The 18,306-nt window shown below is 37.6% G+C and overlaps 1 protein-coding gene across 1 annotated transcript; it reads left to right on the top strand.

Moving 5' to 3' along the window:
* Positions 1-8,464: 8,464 nt before the first annotated feature.
* On the top strand, positions 8,465-16,769 carry LOC113358437 (probable inactive ATP-dependent zinc metalloprotease FTSHI 1, chloroplastic). The gene is made up of 15 exons (XM_026602003.1): positions 8,465-9,341; positions 9,429-9,513; positions 10,318-10,752; positions 10,836-10,889; positions 10,985-11,050; positions 11,793-11,888; positions 11,969-12,097; positions 12,504-12,556; positions 13,399-13,594; positions 14,202-14,316; positions 14,671-14,945; positions 15,529-15,612; positions 15,699-15,811; positions 15,895-16,144; positions 16,284-16,769. The coding sequence occupies exons 1-15, from the start codon at positions 8,629-8,631 to the stop codon at positions 16,470-16,472; spliced, it is 2,853 nt and encodes a 950-aa protein (XP_026457788.1). The 5' UTR covers positions 8,465-8,628; the 3' UTR covers positions 16,473-16,769.
* The last annotated feature ends 1,537 nt before the right edge of the window (positions 16,770-18,306 follow it).

Here is an 18,306-nt window from a genome sequence, read left to right as displayed (position 1 = left end):
GCAGGGTCGACGCTTGTCGATCATGACGACCAAACACGCCGGTGTGGTTTGTATTTCAACAACGTACCGACTTTTCATGAGCAGTATTCATGTTGGCAGGGTTGAAAATCTACACCATGCGGACTTTCAGTTTTACAACACAGGAGCCGTTACTTGAAAATGCTTAAGCCGGCATTTTCAAGTTTTAGAACCTTGCCAACTCTAGTCTGGTCGGCCCTGTTAAATTTTTCCTACGTGGCGGCTTTTTGCGGTCGGCAGTGTTTTATATGTCAATCTTGCCGACCTTGGTAATACATATCAACTAGCTTTTGATGTTTTGTAGATTGTTGCATTGGTACCGATGACGGATCAGCCTCAAGCTCAGAAAATTAGGGGTCCTGATACTTCCGCACATTACGCTAATGATTTGGAATGGGAGGATAAAAATGACGCGGTCAAATGGATTGTTGAGAAAGTAAAAGAGAAGATGTGCGTTCTAGTGAAAAACACCCAACAAAAATCTACGCGGTTTGAAATGGTATGCGAGTGTTATGGGTCGCCGGACGAAAGTCACAAGAGAAAGGGATATGTGTATGATAAGAAGACGACTAGGGTGTACAAGACGAAGTCAAAGAAGTGTGGATTCCCATTCAAGATTATTTTTTGGAGGAACAAAGAAACCGACAGCGTGTGGAGAATAAGTAGAGTTGATGTTGGTTGGCATAGCCATAAAGATCCGGAAACTCTTGTTGGGCATTGTAAAGTTGCCAAGTTGAAACCGCACGAGTTCGAACAAGTAAAAACAAGTTGGGGAATTAAACCAAGCAAGCTATTTAGTAAGTTCAAGAGGGACGACCCGCATAATCTTTCTTCATTGCCTACAATTTATGCGGCCAAGGCAACTGTTAAAAGAATTGAATGGGATGGAAGAAAGGTGATGGAAGAATCACAATGGTTAATACACAAATACAACTACACGGTGAGACACCATGAGTCATCGTAGGGGAAGGTGGATCGTATTTTTCTTGCGCATCCCGATATGATTCAATTGGCGCGTTGCTTTTACCAAGTTTTGTTCATGGGTTGTACTTATAAGACGAATAGGTACAACGTGCCTTTGTTGAACATTGTTGGACAAACCTCGGATAAGCAATCATTCACAGTGGCATGGTGTTTTATGGATCGTGAGAAGTATGATAGATATATTTGGGCATTGGAAACTTTGAAGCTTCTCTACCACGAAGACGAGACTCTCGGGGTTATAGTCACCGATAATGAGCAAGCAATAATGAACGTTGTGAGGATAGTCTTTTCCAATGCACAAAATTTCCTTTGCACTTGGCATATACAATGCAATCTTAGAAATAATTGTAGAAATCATATCCAAAAACGAAAGGCAAAGAAAGGACGTGAAAAAGAGGAAGATGAACGTCTTAGCACTAACTAAAGAGGAGTGAGAGAAGGAGAAAGAGAAAGAAGACGAAGAATGCAAAGAAGGTGAGATCAAGTTTGGGTTATTCATGAAAGTGTAGGATAAAGTGGTTTGGTCGATAAGTGTTGCAAGATATGAGATAAACTTGAAGGAGTTCGAGGAAGATTGGGGGACTAATTACCCCAAAGTAGTGGAATATTACAAGAAATAATGGTTGAGGCCATACAAAGAGAGGTTTATGTATGCTTTTACTTACGACTATAAACATTTCAAACTTGAATCCACAAGTATGGTAGAGCAACCTCATGGGAGACTAAAAGGTCTACTTTTCACAAGTCAAAATGGGATTATGACGGTGCAACGTGCTATCCATGAGTACACTAATAATGATATCAACAAGATAAAAAATAAATTCCAAGAAAGTATCTTCCGGAAGTTGAGGAAGTTTAAGGAGGATAATTGGATGCTTGTTGGTATACATTGCAACGTTTCGCATTGGGCAATACGTTCTATGATGAAACATCTCTATTTGTTTAAAAAGTATAAAAAGTATGACGACCCGAGCATTCCTTGTAAGTATAGGATAATGAAGGCTATCAGACTTCCATGTCGTCATATGCTTGGTAGGTATAAAACTCCCATTCCTCTTGATGATATTGATCCTTATTGGAAGCAATTATCTTTCAAACCGGCTCCAAGAGAAGATCCCAGTGAAGAGTTTGGCGACATGGAACTTGGGAGAATAATCCTTGAAAAGTACCCCAAGTTGAATAGGTTGGACAAACAAACTATGAAGCACAATTTGATGCCGATTGTTTACCCTTTTATGGAAGAACTTCAAGAACCGGCGAAACAAGATCCTAACAGTAGACCACCTACCACAAAGACGAGGGCGGAAGAAAGGGAACAAATTAAAGAGTATTTGAGTACAAAGTGCGATCAATCCGAAAGGGAACAAATTAAAGAGTATTTAAGTACAAAGAGCGATCAATCTGAAAGGGAACAAATTAAAGAGCATTTGAGTACAAAGTGTGATCCATCAGGACATCAGTATACCGAGGCGCAATACAAAGAGGAGCCGGCTAAAAAGAAAAGGGGTCGGACGAGCAAAGAAAAAACTACACCAACGGTTTCAAACTTGAATCCAAATGAAACTCCACCTCTTAAGAGTCAAGCAAGTGTGCAATTTGTTGGAAAGAAAAGGGGTCGGCCAAAGAAGGATTCATCTACACCAACGGTCTCAAACTTGAATCCAAATGGCACTCTACCTCTTGAGAGTCAAGCAAGCCAAGTAGATGTTGCAAAGAAAATAGGTCGTCCAAGGAAGGTAGTACAACCGGTGTTGCAAGAGTATCGCGCACAACTCCCTCCAATTATTCAAGAGTTCGTTATTGCGACGACGTCCCAAAAGATGGAAATTATGGGCTTCACGTTGTCTCGCAACAATTGGGACACCTAAGTGGAGCGGTTGAGTAGAATCTCACCCAATGACAATACATAAGAAAGAAGATGGCCGCACGACTAGAAAACAACAAGGAGTTTCATATCTCAATGATGCTAGAAGGTTCCGTGGAGGACAAAAAAGCAACTTTTAAAGATTTTCTAACTAGTGTTAAAGGCCCAGAGGGAAATGCACCGGTCAAATGGGAGCATTGGATGGGAATTCCGGAGTGTGGCCATCTATTGGCGGATACGTGGAATTACGTGGTACATTTTTTTTAGTAAGGGACTATCTATAACATTTGCACCGAAACATGCGGTTTGCATGGAGCAACTCAAGCATAGAAGAATTGTCATGGCTTTGGTGGATAAAAATCATTTTATTGGTCTACAACTTAACAAGGAATGTCCATTACCTCCTCTTTGTAGGTTTAGTTTTTGGGAGAAGTTCACAAACAACAAGAGCAAGGAATGGATGAAACTTTATGAGGACAACATGGACCTTTGGAATGTTTTTGATGAGTCTAAGGAATGTCCCATAGATTTGACTAAAGGAGGTTTAATAGGTTTGAATAAACTCCCTCCAATAGATTTGAGTGATGATTGATTATGGTAGGAATTAAAGAATATTTTTGGAGTACTTTTGTAATCACATTCATTTATAATGTATTTAATTTGTAATGTACTTTGGCGTACTACAAATGAATGAAATGGATGTAGTTTTTTTTTTGTGTATACTTCTTTGGTCGGAAATGTATTTCTCACACGACCTTCCCGGCCTTCCCAGGGTCGGCATGTTATTAATTCGTCAGGATGTCGGCTGCACTGCATGAAAGCACAGGAAAATAGGCATGGGACGGTCGGCAAGGTTTTTCCCTCGTACAGTGCCGACTGTCCCAGGGTCGGCAGGGTTTTGGTTTCGTCAGGTTTCCGACTTTTATCTGGTCGGCATGGTTTTTGAGGATAACAATGCCGACCAAAACAGACAAAAAAAACTTGTTTCTGGATGTTCTAATGCATTAAGTCGGTAGGGTTTATGAGGAGAACCATGCCGACCGTGCATCCGCCGGCGGGTTTTATGAAGATAACCATGCCGATCAAAACAAAAAAAAACTTGTTTCTGGATGTTCTCATACATTATAGTCGGCAGGGTGTATTAGGAAAAACCTGCCGACCATATATTCACCGGCATGGTTTGTAAACTCTTAAATGCCGACTATGAAGCAGCCGACACACTTTTAATTTAGTACAATGCCGACTTTACATCGAATACAAACCTTAATTAAAGCATAAAAACGTTAAAAACTTAACCCTAACACATTTGGGACATAGATAGTATCTTTTTCCGGTACACAATTTCTTAGGAGAGGTAATTAGCTTCATCTTACCGTCGCAACATGGATCTGTGCATGGTAGAAGGTTGATTTTAGCAACTTTATCTTCATACGGAGCTAGGCGCTCATCTATTCAATAGAAAAACCCACAACAAGTGCATTTTGAAGCATACGGCTGATATACACTTCCTATTGCAGCTTTCATGAGAAATAAGAATCCCTTACAACCTTCAATAGTGCATTTGCTTCCTTCAAAATGACAATCGTTTGTAAAATGACCACTCAGTGTACAAAGACTACAAATATTTGGTTGTGTTGCACTTGAAACTTCCATTCTTTATGCAAGGTTGAAGATGAAGTTGAGAATTCTTTTATAATAACAACACATCTAATATCTTGATTTTGAAATTTATAGCCGTTGAGCATTCAATGGCTTGTACTTTGTACCTAAAAAGTGCAACTAACATTTAAGTCGGCAAGGTCTAGATTTCAAACCATGCCGACCACCACTCCTTGACAGCATTGTGGCATATAAAGCCTGGTATGGTCGGCAGGGTCTATTTTACACACCATGCCGACTTACTACAACTCTGATGCTATCTAAAACTACAAAAAAAAGAATAAGTTCTAAAGCAAGTGAAACTGAAAATTAACATAAGTTTAACAAGTCTAAAACCACAATCTAAGAGTTCAAAACATAATCTAAGAGTTCAAACCACAATCTAAGTTTCTAAACCAAGTGAAACATAATAACATTTAAGCTTTTCATGGATCCTTCTTGTTGTTGTTATCTTCCTCCCATCACTAGCTTTTTCACCGTCACTAGATTTTTCACCAGCATCAACTTTTGCTTTTCCCTTATCTGGACCTATGTAGTCACTGGCCTCATTGTAATAGGGGTTCACTCCAGAAAAGTCACATGACCTGAAAAAAGTTGAATCAACCTCCTCTCCTTCCTCCTCTGATGATGTGCATTCTTCATAGTTGAGGGGATTGCTAGGACTGTTCATAAACCTTAGGAATTCTTCAGGATCTTTCTTACCCATCAGAAGTAACTTTCTTACAGGGCAATTCTCTTCAGTTTCATCTTTAGGATCTCCTACATTGGGATAAATTCCGTCAATAAATTCTAATAGCTCTTCTGCAGTTACCGTACAAGGGGTATCTTCTATTTTTGCCTATGGGAACCTACACAATACACAAATAAGAGATATGAAAATTCTAAACATTGAAACATGGTTCTGCTAATACATCCGGCAGGGTCGACAATATATACATTGCCGACCAATACGTGGTCGGCATGGTTATAACCATTCACCAAGACCACCAAAACACAGCCGGTAGGGTCTTATTCAAGAAAGATGCTGGCTATAACTAATGAAAATCAAGTTTCTGTGACCTAAAGTCGGCATGGTCTAAGTATAAGACAATGTCGGATGAATGTAAGCCGGCAGGGTTTGTTAATATACCATGTCGGCCCTGGTTATTGTCTAACAGTGGCCATGGCTACTATGAAAAGTCGGCAGGTTATTCATCCTAATACCATGCTGGCTTTTACAAAACAACAATCGTCGGCATGGTTGTAAATTATCGACCTTGCCGACCAAAAACCCTGAAAATCATAATTCTCGATTTCTAACCTAATATAACAATCATATGACACATCAGAATATTGGGTTGAGTTTAGAAATCACTTACAATCTTCTTTTCACCGGCGGAGGGTTGTTTTCAACATTCTCAGGGATTGGACTTTCAGGTTTACTAGTTCCATCTTTTTCATTACCTTTTTTTCTCTAATTTGGATCTTTTGATACTTCCTGTTGAATCTGTGTTATCTATTGATCGTTTGGAATCAACCATTTTTCAGGAAAATCAAAATTTTCAATTTTCAGAGATTTTTTCTTATGAGTTTGATGGAAGATGAGATGAAGAAGAATAGAAGATTAACGGTTTTTTTAAGTTTTTAATTTTAGGGTTATTAGATTAAGTAATAGGGTTAATTAGTTCAAGGGTAATAAAGTAAACTCACCCACATTTAGCCTCCCCTTAATAAGGCACCATGTCCATATAAATCTGGGTATACCCCAATCTCGCCAGGTTTTAAAATGGCTCAAGATTTGGGAAAATAATAATTTTCCCCTATACTGCATTGAAAAAGAAAAGAGATATATACAGAAGTAGGCCTGTTTTGGACCCTCGTTTTCGTTTTTAGGCCTCTTTTTTTATTTCTTACAAATCTAGGCCAGTTGAACGGCTTTTATCCAAGTACGTTATCTCAGTCAATATCTCATGTTGACTGGTCAATATATCGCCAAAATCTCCGCTGCAGAGATCTCGTGAATGTGTGAAGATTACTAAAATGCCCTTTTATACGTTTATAGAGATGATGACAAGTGTAAGGTCAATTACAACTGATCTAATGATTTATATATCCATAAAAAATCAACGGTTTATAGAACCGGCGATTAAAATAATCGACATCGACACGTGTCACGTTCTGCATCAATTATCAAATCTAATATTTGGAAATCTCTATGAGATTCGACGGTTAAGATTAAGACTATCATCATTATATTTTACCTATATAATCTGAATTCCTCTCGTTAACAATCTCCCCGTTTCATTAGTTTTTTTTCACTCCCTGGTTTTTCCAATCAGAATATTCTTCTCCTTCAAAATTGATCGAAAACTTATAGGTTCGTCTGAAATCAAGGATAATCGTACTTTGGATTAATTTTTTAGCGCAAAATTAAGTTGTTTGATTGAGATTTAATCGTGGTAAGATGGCGAAATCAAAATGAAAAAGAAAATAAAGGTTAGTGACAAACCCATTTATACGTTTTTCATCGTTTGTGTGATTCTCTATGTTTATTATTGATTATAGATGATGCAGATGTTATTATTATGGGTTAATTTTCGGACAGTGTTTATGCCAAAAAAACGTGGGGAACATTTTTTGTCGCGTTGTTTTTATGGAAATGAATGAGGGAGATTGAGTCTAAGGATAAATGTTTTTTGAATTGATGGAGTTCCAAAATGAGAAATCAGGGAAATAAAGAAAGTTTAGAATTATGTTTGCTGCCAGAAATCATCAGCAGGACGTACAGAAGGTGTTTGTGGAAATGCGGCTTAGGAAACAATGAGAAGCTCAAGTCGGTATTACCAGCAGGACGTACAAAAGGTGTTTGTGGAAATGCTCGAGGGATCAGTTTTTCGCAGATTGATTAATGGATGTGAAGCTGTTTAACAGATCCATCTACAATCACAAGATGAACTGTTGCGCTGACTAGTTTAATGGATCTGAAGTGTTCTTCAAACTTGGTAATGGTTTAACTGGTGTTTTATTGTCATTGATGACGAGATGGAGATGATACTGTTGCAGATAAATGCCATTGTGTTTGTTGTCATTGTTAGTGATTAGGAACAGTAGAGAAGATTAAATGAGTTGAGATGCAAGTGGGACCGAGATTATGCTACCAGTTTGAGGTTGAGATTGCAGTTGTGTAACTGGTTTTGGTGAAGGTGCAGGTGCACCGCTGAGAATGTAGAGAAGAAAGTTGAGCAGTTGCTGTTAATTACATAGAAGTGGGGTGTTGGCTTGAGTTTGGTGATGTTGTTGACTTCAGATAATGAAGCAATACATAGAAGGTATGCTTCAATAGTGGTACTTGAACTGATTTGGTTGCAGAAATAGATGAATGTTAGGTTGAATTTCAGGGAAATAGAGATGGTAGTAGGATGGGTCATTATGACCTTGGATTTGTTTTGATTTTGTACTAATTTTGTCTATATGCCACCACCATAATTGCATCATCATACGGTGATGAAATACGATTGTGTTGCTGCTGGTATTGAAGGTTTAGCTGAGGTTTGAGTAATGGCGGAACTATATGATAAGTTGTTGTGGATTATGGAACTGTGAATGGTGACATGTACAAAACTTTGCCATGGCATGATTCCTACTTGATTCCCACCTAAGCAGTCCACAGGGCATATCCGAATTCACATGTACACAATCTATCTTGACTTACCCGAGTGAGATCAGTGATACAGGCTTAAATTGCCGATTCAAATGACTAATAAGTCTTTGTACTTTCTCTTAACGGTGATAACTTTCCATCCATCGATTTTGGTCAAAACTTGTCTAGTTTTGTAAGAACTAAAGAAAAAGGCCTAGTTTTGTAAACCATAAAAAAAAAACCTATTTTTGTAAAACGCCCAAAAGAAAAACTAAACACAAATGCATAACCGGTTACGTTCAGATACAAAACAATTTTTTTTTTTACAGATAAACCAAAGAAAACTCATTCCAGATAACTTATCAGGCATTACTGTTTGCGAATGGTAACAAAGAGATATGTTAGTACTTGGTAGGTTTGAGTTTCCATTTTGGTTCTACTGAGACTGGCTCAGCAAAACTAATCAACAGCTTGTTCTGTCACAATGAATGCAAGCGAGTGTTCGTTGTCAACTAGGGTTTTGTATCCTCAATGCAACATAAACCGGCCAAGAACAAATATAAGTTCAATTTCATTTCCAAATCAATCAAAACAGTTTCATTTCATTAGAAGAAAACATCCTCTTTTGCTTCGTTCATTCGGTGTTATTCGTAATGCAAGCTCAGAAACACCTTCTGAATCTGATACTACTAGTAAACCTAGTGGGGACGATTTTATAACTAGGGTTTTGAAAGAAAACCCTAGCTTAGTAGAACCCAAGTATTTAGTAGGGAATAAACTTTATACTTTGAGAGAAAAAGAAATATTGAGTAATAAAGTTCCTAATGAAGGGATTTTGGAAATTGCAAAACAGTTTTGTGTGAAATTAGGATTTAAAAAAGATGAAATGGGTGATGGGAACCAACAATTTTCTGATTCTGTGTATTTAAAAGATTTATTAAGGGAATATAAAGGGAAACTTTATGTTCCTGAAGATGTTTTTCATGAGAATTTATCTGAAGAAGAGGAGTTCAAAAGGGATTTAGAGAATTTGCCGCAAATGAGTTTTGAAGAATTTCAAAAGGTTTTTAAGACTGGTAAAGTGAAGCTACTGACTTCAAAGGCTGATTCAGGAATTTCGTATAAGTATGCATATAAAGATTTTATTGTGGACTTGAAGGAAATTCCGGGTGATAAAAATTTGCAGAGAACAAGATGGTACAATTTTTTTTTTCTTTTTCTTTTCTTGTAGTGGTAGTTGTTGTTGTTACTGCTTTTATCCGATGGGTTTTCCTGGTAACACAGGGCAATGAGGTTAAACGAGAATGAAGCGAAATCTGTCTTTGAGCAATTCAAAGGCCCACAATATGAAATTGAGCAGCATTTGACAGTAAGTGATCTTTCGCTCATTTTTTTTTTTGTATAGCACATATTACTATTTCCCTGTGTTTTAGTTATATGAAGTATGTTGTCTGAACACCACGATGTACTGTGTGCTCGTCATGGTGGATATATATCCTTTCTTTGTAAGTCATTAATTGTATGATAGAATGAAATGTATATATCCCTTTTAGGATGAGTTTCCCATCTGATTGAGCGTTATAACATAAATCATGCTTAGTCAGGTTAGAGAAGCAGAACATGGCAGTGATTTCAATATTAGATTCAACTTACTTGTCATTAGAAATAAGGGAAACTAAGGATCCCGTGTTCATCTATGACCTTTCAGATATAATCCAGAAAACAACCTAGAATTTGAAAATGGAAAGGAAAAAGCTCTTTTAAATTTCACAGCTGAAGTGTAAAAGTTTTTGAAGTTGCATCAATATTAAACATTTATCTAATCCAATACCAATATGTTCTCATGTATTAACATTGAAATTGCGTTCAGATTGTATACTAGTTTTTGAAACTTGTATTTGGATTAAGAACCAAATGCACCCTATCTTTTCCGTGTAGTATCTTTTGCTTACATTCTGTTTATGTAGGAACTATGAAGTATACTAGGTGTAATTATTTTTTCTTCATATTCTTTAATTCTAGAATATGTTTAGAACCCTCTGCTTTCCCTTGAGAATAGTTAGGATCACGATGCACATTATGAAAGCTACTAGTTGGTGGGTTACTTGGTTTCTCAAAGCATGCAAAGCTGCTATAGAATAGAGTTTATGATGATTTGAGTCTTGTGATGCAGTCATACACAGGAAGGCTACCCGAGTACCCTCACCCTGTAGCCTCTTCCATATCTAGCAGAATGATGGTGGAGCTAGGGATGCTAACAGCTGTCATGGCTACTGCGGCGACTATTGTTGGAGGCTTCCTGGCATCAGCTGTATTTGCCGTCACGAGTTTTCTATTTTTCATGGCTGTATATGTTTTCTGGCCCCTAGCAAAACCAATTCTAAAACTTTCCATAGGCCTCATATCTGCCGTTGGAGAAAGAATCTGGGATAATGTTATTGATACTGTTAGTGAAGGAGGGATTTTCTCAAAATTATCTGAATTCTATACTTTTGGCGGCCTGTCTTCCAGTCTTGAAATGATGAAACCAATCTCATTGGTCTTTTTGACCATGGCTCTTCTTATCCGCTTTACTCTCTCACGGAGACCAAAGAACTTCAAAAAATGGGTAAGTTACCAGATCTTTAATATTCTTGTTCTCTCTCTGAGTTAACCTTATCCGAATGATTGTTAATCTTTCGTCCTTTGCAGGATATATGGCAAGGAATTGAATTTGGACAATCCAAACCACAGGCTCGTGTTGATGTTAGTTTTTCTGCTTACTAACTATGAACACTGTTCAAGTTTGTTAATGAAGGCATTTTAATTCAAAGACATTTTCTGATCGGTGATACCTTCAGGGTTCAACAGGAGTCAGTTTTAATGATGTAGCGGGGATCGAAGAAGCAGTAGAGGAACTCCAAGAGGTACACTAAGATAACTCGTCCACCGGACCCGTGCATATTGACTAGGTTCAAAAGTTGTAGCGATTCGAGCATTTTAGCATACTGCTTCCAAATTGTTATTACCGGTCGTATAGGCTTGCCTTAAAATATTTCAAGAATATTTCCTGATTTTTCTATATCCTATTGAACTTCCAGGTCCTTAGTTGTAATTCACTTACATGATATCTTGTATTACTCACACATAAGACAGGTGAAAAAGGCTTGGGTAACTTACTTGGAATTGAGCTCCTTTTGCTTCTCAATCTAGTTTTCTTGCCTGGGTATCTGGGAGTCTCTGAGCTTGACCAGATTGTACACAACTCTGGTCAAGTGAAGTATGTGGTCAGCGGAAAAGCTTGTCTTACTTAGTAGTCGTGGAAGCTTATTCGTAGTTCCGATTTCTTTCATCACAAAATCTTACAAATTCACTTTAATCTAAGATCCCTGATGAGAAAATATATTTGTGAAACACTCTCTAAGATACTGTACTACTGGTGGATTTTATTCCATGGAGGCAATAGCTGAATATATTAACTGTCACTTGAAGGTTCGATCTAGTATATTGGTCCCAGATTGTATTTTCATTCACTTACAACTCCTTCATGTCTCTCCATTATGTTCACTTGGGGAAAGTTCTGCAGGTGCCATTTGGTCATCTGTAGTTGCAACCTTTTGTTCTTATGATTAACATCTGTAACTCCATGTGTTGCATTTTATAAAATAGTTGGTGAGATACTTGAAAAATCCGGATCTATTCGATAAACTGAATATTAAACCTCCTCATGGGGTTCTTCTAGAGGGGCCTCCAGGATGCGGAAAGGTTAGTGGCATTTTTGAAAAATTTCATTCACAGTTTGCTTTCAAAATTTCGCAGCGGCTAATTGTTCCTCATGTTTCCAGACCTTGGTGGCTAAAGCCATTGCTGGTGAGGCTGGTGTTCCATTTTACCAAATGGCTGGGTCAGAGTTTGTTGAAGTGCTAGTTGGTGTTGGTTCTGCCCGTATACGTGATCTTTTTAAGCGAGCCAAGGTGAAAATATTTTTTATTATCATGTATATCTCCTTTTTATGATTATCGTTGGGTTCTTTATTACCAAAGATGTGCTTTGCTGTACGGAGCTCGAGTTCTGTTTACCAGCTAGCTGTCAACTGTATATCCGGACTGGATGTTGGCCAGCAATGAATCAATGATAAACTTAGCATTATAGTAAAGAATATCCATGTGGTTAGAATTGAGGTTAATCCTGAATTCATGTGAACAACTATAACTTCCCTAAATAAAGATCCTCAATCCTCGTGCATGGTTTCAATATTTCAGTAGTACCTACCTGACTCTTTCATCCTGTCATCATATTTTCTGCTCTCTCTACATGTGAAGCTATATATCTCAGAGCATTACACTTCAAAGATGTATAATTTTAAATTCTTTGTTGCAGGTCAACAAACCATCAGTTATTTTTATTGATGAAATTGATGCATTGGCGACTAGGTATGAGTGATCTTGTATGTTCTTTTTGGAATAAATTATTCACTGTTTCCTAGTTTCATAAACTTTATGATACGGGCTGTCTTTATCTCTTTATACTAGTTGATATGTATTATGTATATTTGAAAGTGGAAGCTATTTCAAGCCTTGGACTTGGTTTATCCAACAAGGCAATCACACTTAATTAAGTTTTCCTTATTAATAATAATAAAAAAAAGCTTATTACAATTTTGGGTTAACTGTAATAAGTTGTATTGTTTATATCTAGGGTTGCAAGTTTTAAGAGCTTATGGCTTAAATAATCATGTGTGTTCTCTTAAATGTAACTTAGTTAAGGGTTATTGGATAAGGATTTTTTATTTTTTTTGGATCAGTTAATAGTTTTGACTATTTGAAATCCTAATATATTAGCTTGGTAATGATAAAGTCATAGTTAACTAGTATATTGGTACATAATGTGAGGTTTTATCAACAGTAGCATGTCAGAGTTTTTATCAGACTATCACCATTCAGGAAGATCAAATAGTTCCTGGCAAACATGATTTTAAAACCTTAAGTTGACATGTCTAACATGAACTTACTTATTTCAGGAAGATCCTTTATTTACCTGCATTAAACCATTAGATATTTGTGTCGCTTGGATAATCTCATTTTGAATGAAATTTTTTTTGTCTTCTTTGAATTTTTCTTTCTCATCCATTATTTATGTGCATAAACAACTCATGTCTAAGTATTTGTTTCTGGACTCTGAATAATTTTATGCTATTCTGTAACTTATATCATAGAAATAAACTCTAATAAATTGCTGGTTGTGGAAGTGACTTTGTATCTATTCTGGTAGTCAGGCGTGAAGGGATTTTTAGCGGAGGCACCACTTCCCAGTATAATGCAGCCACTCAGGAGAGGGAAACTACACTGAACCAGCTTCTTATAGAACTTGACGGGTTCGATACTGGCAAAGGTGTTATTTTCTTAGGAGCTACAAACCGTATGGATTTGCTAGATCCTGCTCTTCTTCGTCCGGGTCGATTTGACCGCAAGGTCTGTTTCTTAGGCTAATCGACATGCATGATAAGGACGCTTGTACATTTTTTATTTTAAAAGCAAACCTACAGAGAGGAGAACAGAACGGAGGGGGGAAGAACCTGACCATTGAGCCTGAACAGAATGGAGGGGGGAAAGCTGAAGAAATGAAAAAACAAAATTAACATAATGCATTAGTGGATATAACATCTCTGTCTTGCACGATGAATCACAGAAGGTGGTGCAGACCACCATTGAGCCTCAACAGCCGTTCCCCCCCATTTAGCTAAAATATATGCACACCCATTGTCTTCTCTTTATATATGCGAAAATCTGAACTGAGTAGTCTTCAAAAACTCTAAGCATTTTTCGCAATGAACTAGCAGTTGCCATTGAACCAAAGACTTTGTTATTAGATAAAGCCAAGTATTAATTATATTATGATGATATCTTTTACTACCATATTCAAGATGATTCCCCAAATTGCCTCACCAGTAAATGAGTGGCATGTATATTCATGGCTACTATGTTACCATTTTTGTTTATGATAGCTTTTGGATAATTGTGCTGTTGGCAACTGATGGAAAAAAAATCACACCATTTTGGTATTGGTTCTTTTTGTCAGATACGAATCCGTCCTCCAGGGGCTAAAGGCCGTCTAGATATCTTGAAAGTTCATGCTGGCAAGGTGAAAATGAATGCTAGTGTCGATCTGACTAGTTATGCTCAGAACTTACCTGGTATACGATTTCGTTTTCTTTTCTTCTAACTAACTTGTGCAGTTAATGTAGATCTCTTTTTGTATTATTGGTATGGAGTTTAGATATATTCTTCTTAACCGTCAATTTATTTAATACTTCAATACTCATGGTATAAACTCTTTCGTTTGGACTGTTTGAGATGTGCTAGAAATCTGATAATTAAGCTGGTTGTTTAGATGAAAGACCCATATAAAATCTATACATTGGAGGTCATGGTTCCTCCCCACGTCATGGCATGACACCCTTAAGATTCCATCTGTATCCGCTTAAAGTATAGTTTACAGCAGTTCACAATTTCCACTTGAAATCTGAAACAAAATGTCTGACTGTCAGGATGGACCGGTGCAAAACTGGCGCAGTTACTTCAGGAGGCTGCTTTAGTAGCAGTTCGGAAAGGGCATCAATCAATTCTTCAGTCAGACATGGATGATGCAGTTGACCGACTCACCGTGGGTCCCAAGCGTGTTGGAATTGAATTGGGTCATCAGGGTCAATGCCGTAGAGCAACTACTGAGGTTGGAGCTGCTATGACATCTCATCTTCTGAGGCGGCTCCACGATGCAAACATCGAGTTCTGTGAACGCATATCTATCCATCCACGCAGCGAGGTCCGTGTTAACTCCTTCTCCTCCAGATTTATTTCTCTTCTTCTTCCTTCTAGGGCTGCCTGAGAGTGGCGGACGAAGAATCCTTGTCCCTTCTCCATCAGAACTCCGATTCTTAATGCAAATCCCCCCCCCCCCCCCCCCCCCCCCCCCCCCCCACCACCCACCCACCCCACCCCACCCCACCCCACCCCACCCACACTTTTTCTAGGAATTCTCACTTAATTGTAGGGATTCATGGTCCATGTTTTTTTCCACTTGCCATGCTTGTTGATAATCGTGAGCCACCATAAACCTCATGAACAATAAGAAGATTGCCAGTGTAAACTTGAGCCAATTAGATGATCATGTGATCTTATGTTCTGGGTGAATGGTTTTTAGCCATTTATTTCCTTGACATTGAAAAGTTTGACCAAGTGATTAGGATAGTAGGTCATCCGTCATCCCTTGGATCCATGTGTGTCCAATCTTCTGGAGTGTGGTTCTAGTTTGAGATGCTCAGATTGTCTAGATATAATTTGTGTTCTTCTTTTTTGTCTTTTTCTTTTTCACTTATATAAAACTTGTTGCTCACCGATGCGTTCAGAGATTCTCTCAAATTGTGTTTCACCGTTTGGATGACGAGGCATACATGTTTGAACGACGGCCTCAGTTGTTGCAACGCCTTCAGGTCTAATTATTCTCTAATTCTAGGGCAATTGGCTTTCATTTCTATTGTCTGGAAAATGTCATGTTTGTCTCGGTTTCATGTGTCAGGTGTTGCTTGGTGGGAGAGCTGCAGAAGAGATAATTTATGGACGAGATACATCTAAGGCATCTGTTAGCTACCTTGCAGATGCTAATTGGCTCGCTCGTAAAATCTTAACCATGTGGGTTTCTGTTTACTGACCTAAGCAATACTGTCTTACTTTATGGTTAGATGTGCTAAGTATCATTCTCTCTTCCTCATCAGATGGAATTTGGAGGAACCAATGACTGTTCATGGGGAACCACCTCCTTGGAGGAGAAGTGTCAGCTTTGTGGGGCCTAGAATGGACTTTGAAGGTTCGCTTTATGATGATTATGACCTTATTGAACCGCCAATTAACTTCAAGTTGGATGATGACGTTGCTAAAAGAACTGAAGAGCTAATACGTGACATGTACGAAAAAACAATCTCTCTGCTCAGGAGTCACCATGCAGCTCTTCTCAAAACCGTGAGGGTATGCAACGCTATAATTTTCTATAAAGTTTTAATTGTCCCTGATTTTTGAGGTTGGTCTTTGCAGCCTAGCTTCATATATTCTGGTTTAGGTTCTACCTCTTATATTTTCATTACTATATTTCTTGATCTTTCTTCAGGTTCTTTTGGATAATATGGAGATCAGTGGAGACGAAATTGAGTATATCCTTGATAATTACCCAGCAGAAACACCCTTAAAACTGCTTCTAGAGGAGGAGAATCCAGGAACTTTGCCGTTTTCTGAGACAGAAAATGGTCTGGATTTAGAGTTGTCCTTCCTAGTCCCATCAGAAGTGGAGATCTCATAATACAGGTGGCTTGTGCTTCCCTGCCTAACTTATGGTATAGAGAGATTGTGCTTCCTAGGAGGTCAGCATGTATGGATTAGCCCAGCTTAGACTAGTGGGCGTGGGAAACCCTCAGGTGAGGCGGACTGGTCAGGAAGGCACAAAAGAGTGTTATCAACCAGCAATTTTGTAGTCTCATATGCTGATGGTGTATATTATTTCTTTAATCTACAGAATCATTTGGTATGAAAGTTGAAAAGGATCCCTATACAAAAGGTGTAATAGAGTTGAAAAATCATTTCTTTGCCGGTGTTTCAACTTCCAGTGTTAGAAAACTGACCAAATATCGAATCCCGGATTGTTAAATGCCAAAGTTAACACACAACCATCTCACAGAAGTCCAGCAAAACTGAGCAATCGTTATTGCTCAAATTTCGCGTTCTGGGAGTGGGAAGACCAAATTTTGGAGTGTCCTCGGACTGTTTTTGACGCTAAAAAAATGAAATCTCTCTTATAAATGGTTTAAATTTTCGCCAAATTTTGAAGCTGACCACAATTATCAGTTAACCTAAATTTCGTTTTCCTTGATTTTGTACCTGATGGCATGAATCTCTCGAGGGATATTAAGCACCACAGATGAGAAAGTAAACCCTTATGCTTATAGAAAGCTTACGGAAACACACACTGCAAATCCAAGACAACAAACAGGCATAGAATAACAATTGTATGCTTAAATTTGCTCCAAATACATCAGAGCATACAGTGAAACCTCCCGGTATACTTTGTATAGAAATAACCTCAATAAAAATTTATAGTCCCGACCAATTAAGAATAAATGCGGAAATAATTTTTTCCGATCCCGTCTTAAAAAACTTACCTCCATATAATATAATTAATATGGATCTTGTTATATGTCAAAATTTAAGATTAAGAGATTCTTATAACCACTTTACAAGATCGTTTCTATTTAAAGTGGATTTTTTTTTTTTTGCAAAGCTCAATACAAATATCTTTCACTCATATGTAATTGAGTTTTTATGAATTGCTTTATAACAAATTTCGTATATCCAAACATGTAAAACAAGATCTCCAAGTATTGAGGGAGGATCCGTTCACACTCTTATTTTCACACTATCTGACACTTTGGGAGACATTTTTCTTAATAAAACTTACAAGGTATCGTATTTGAAGTTAATGTTTTGGGGATATGCTCATCTTACAGAGTTCTACATACCCACAAAAGATGAGCACATTCCGAAATACCAAACATCATCGTCTACCAATCTTAATTTTAACAGTTGAAAATTCGTCGTTTTTCAACGATTGATTTTCAAAGTAGTAGATGGCAGAGTTATAAATTTCGGAATGTGCTCACTTATTTTTGGAAATACAAAACTTTGTAAAACTTACATATTCCCAGAATATTGGCTTTAGGTACAATATCATTAATTTTTACAAAAAAAACTTACTTCCTCCGTTTCTAAAAAATAAACTTGTTTGGTTTTCACAAAAATTAAGAAAACTAATCATTGTTGTCAATTTTTCATGTTTTTTCCTAACGTATCGTTTGGTCCCCACTTTTTTATATTAGAGAAAAGAGAGAAAGTAGTGGTCCCCATTTTATATTAAGAGAAAAAATGGAGAGAGAGAAGTGGTCCCCTCTATGCGTATACTAGTAAAATCATAACATTTGACTTTCCAAATATGGAAACAAGCCTATTTTTTAGAAACAGGTGAATAATACCCAAAGTGTGACATAATATGAAAATTGAATGTGAGGAGATCCTCCAAGTATTTGTTTTCTATGCATATGTTATTTAGTGTCTATAACAATAAAATGAAGAATTGGTTTATA

This window comes from Papaver somniferum, chromosome 3 (assembly GCF_003573695.1).
Source record: "Papaver somniferum cultivar HN1 chromosome 3, ASM357369v1, whole genome shotgun sequence".
Taxonomy (NCBI): Eukaryota; Viridiplantae; Streptophyta; class Magnoliopsida; order Ranunculales; family Papaveraceae; genus Papaver; species Papaver somniferum.
This window is presented reverse-complemented; position numbering and strand designations above follow the sequence as displayed.

Bases quoted from the DNA above. Each gene is read 5' to 3' on its own strand.
- LOC113358437 (XM_026602003.1), top strand. From the start codon at position 8,629: ATGAATGCAAGCGAGTGTTCGTTGTCAACTAGGGTTTTGTATCCTCAA. The intron at 14,317-14,670 runs GTATACGATTTC...TCTGACTGTCAG, and splicing joins TTATGCTCAGAACTTACCTG to GATGGACCGGTGCAAAACTG. The intron at 14,946-15,528 runs GTCCGTGTTAAC...CGATGCGTTCAG, and splicing joins CTATCCATCCACGCAGCGAG to AGATTCTCTCAAATTGTGTT.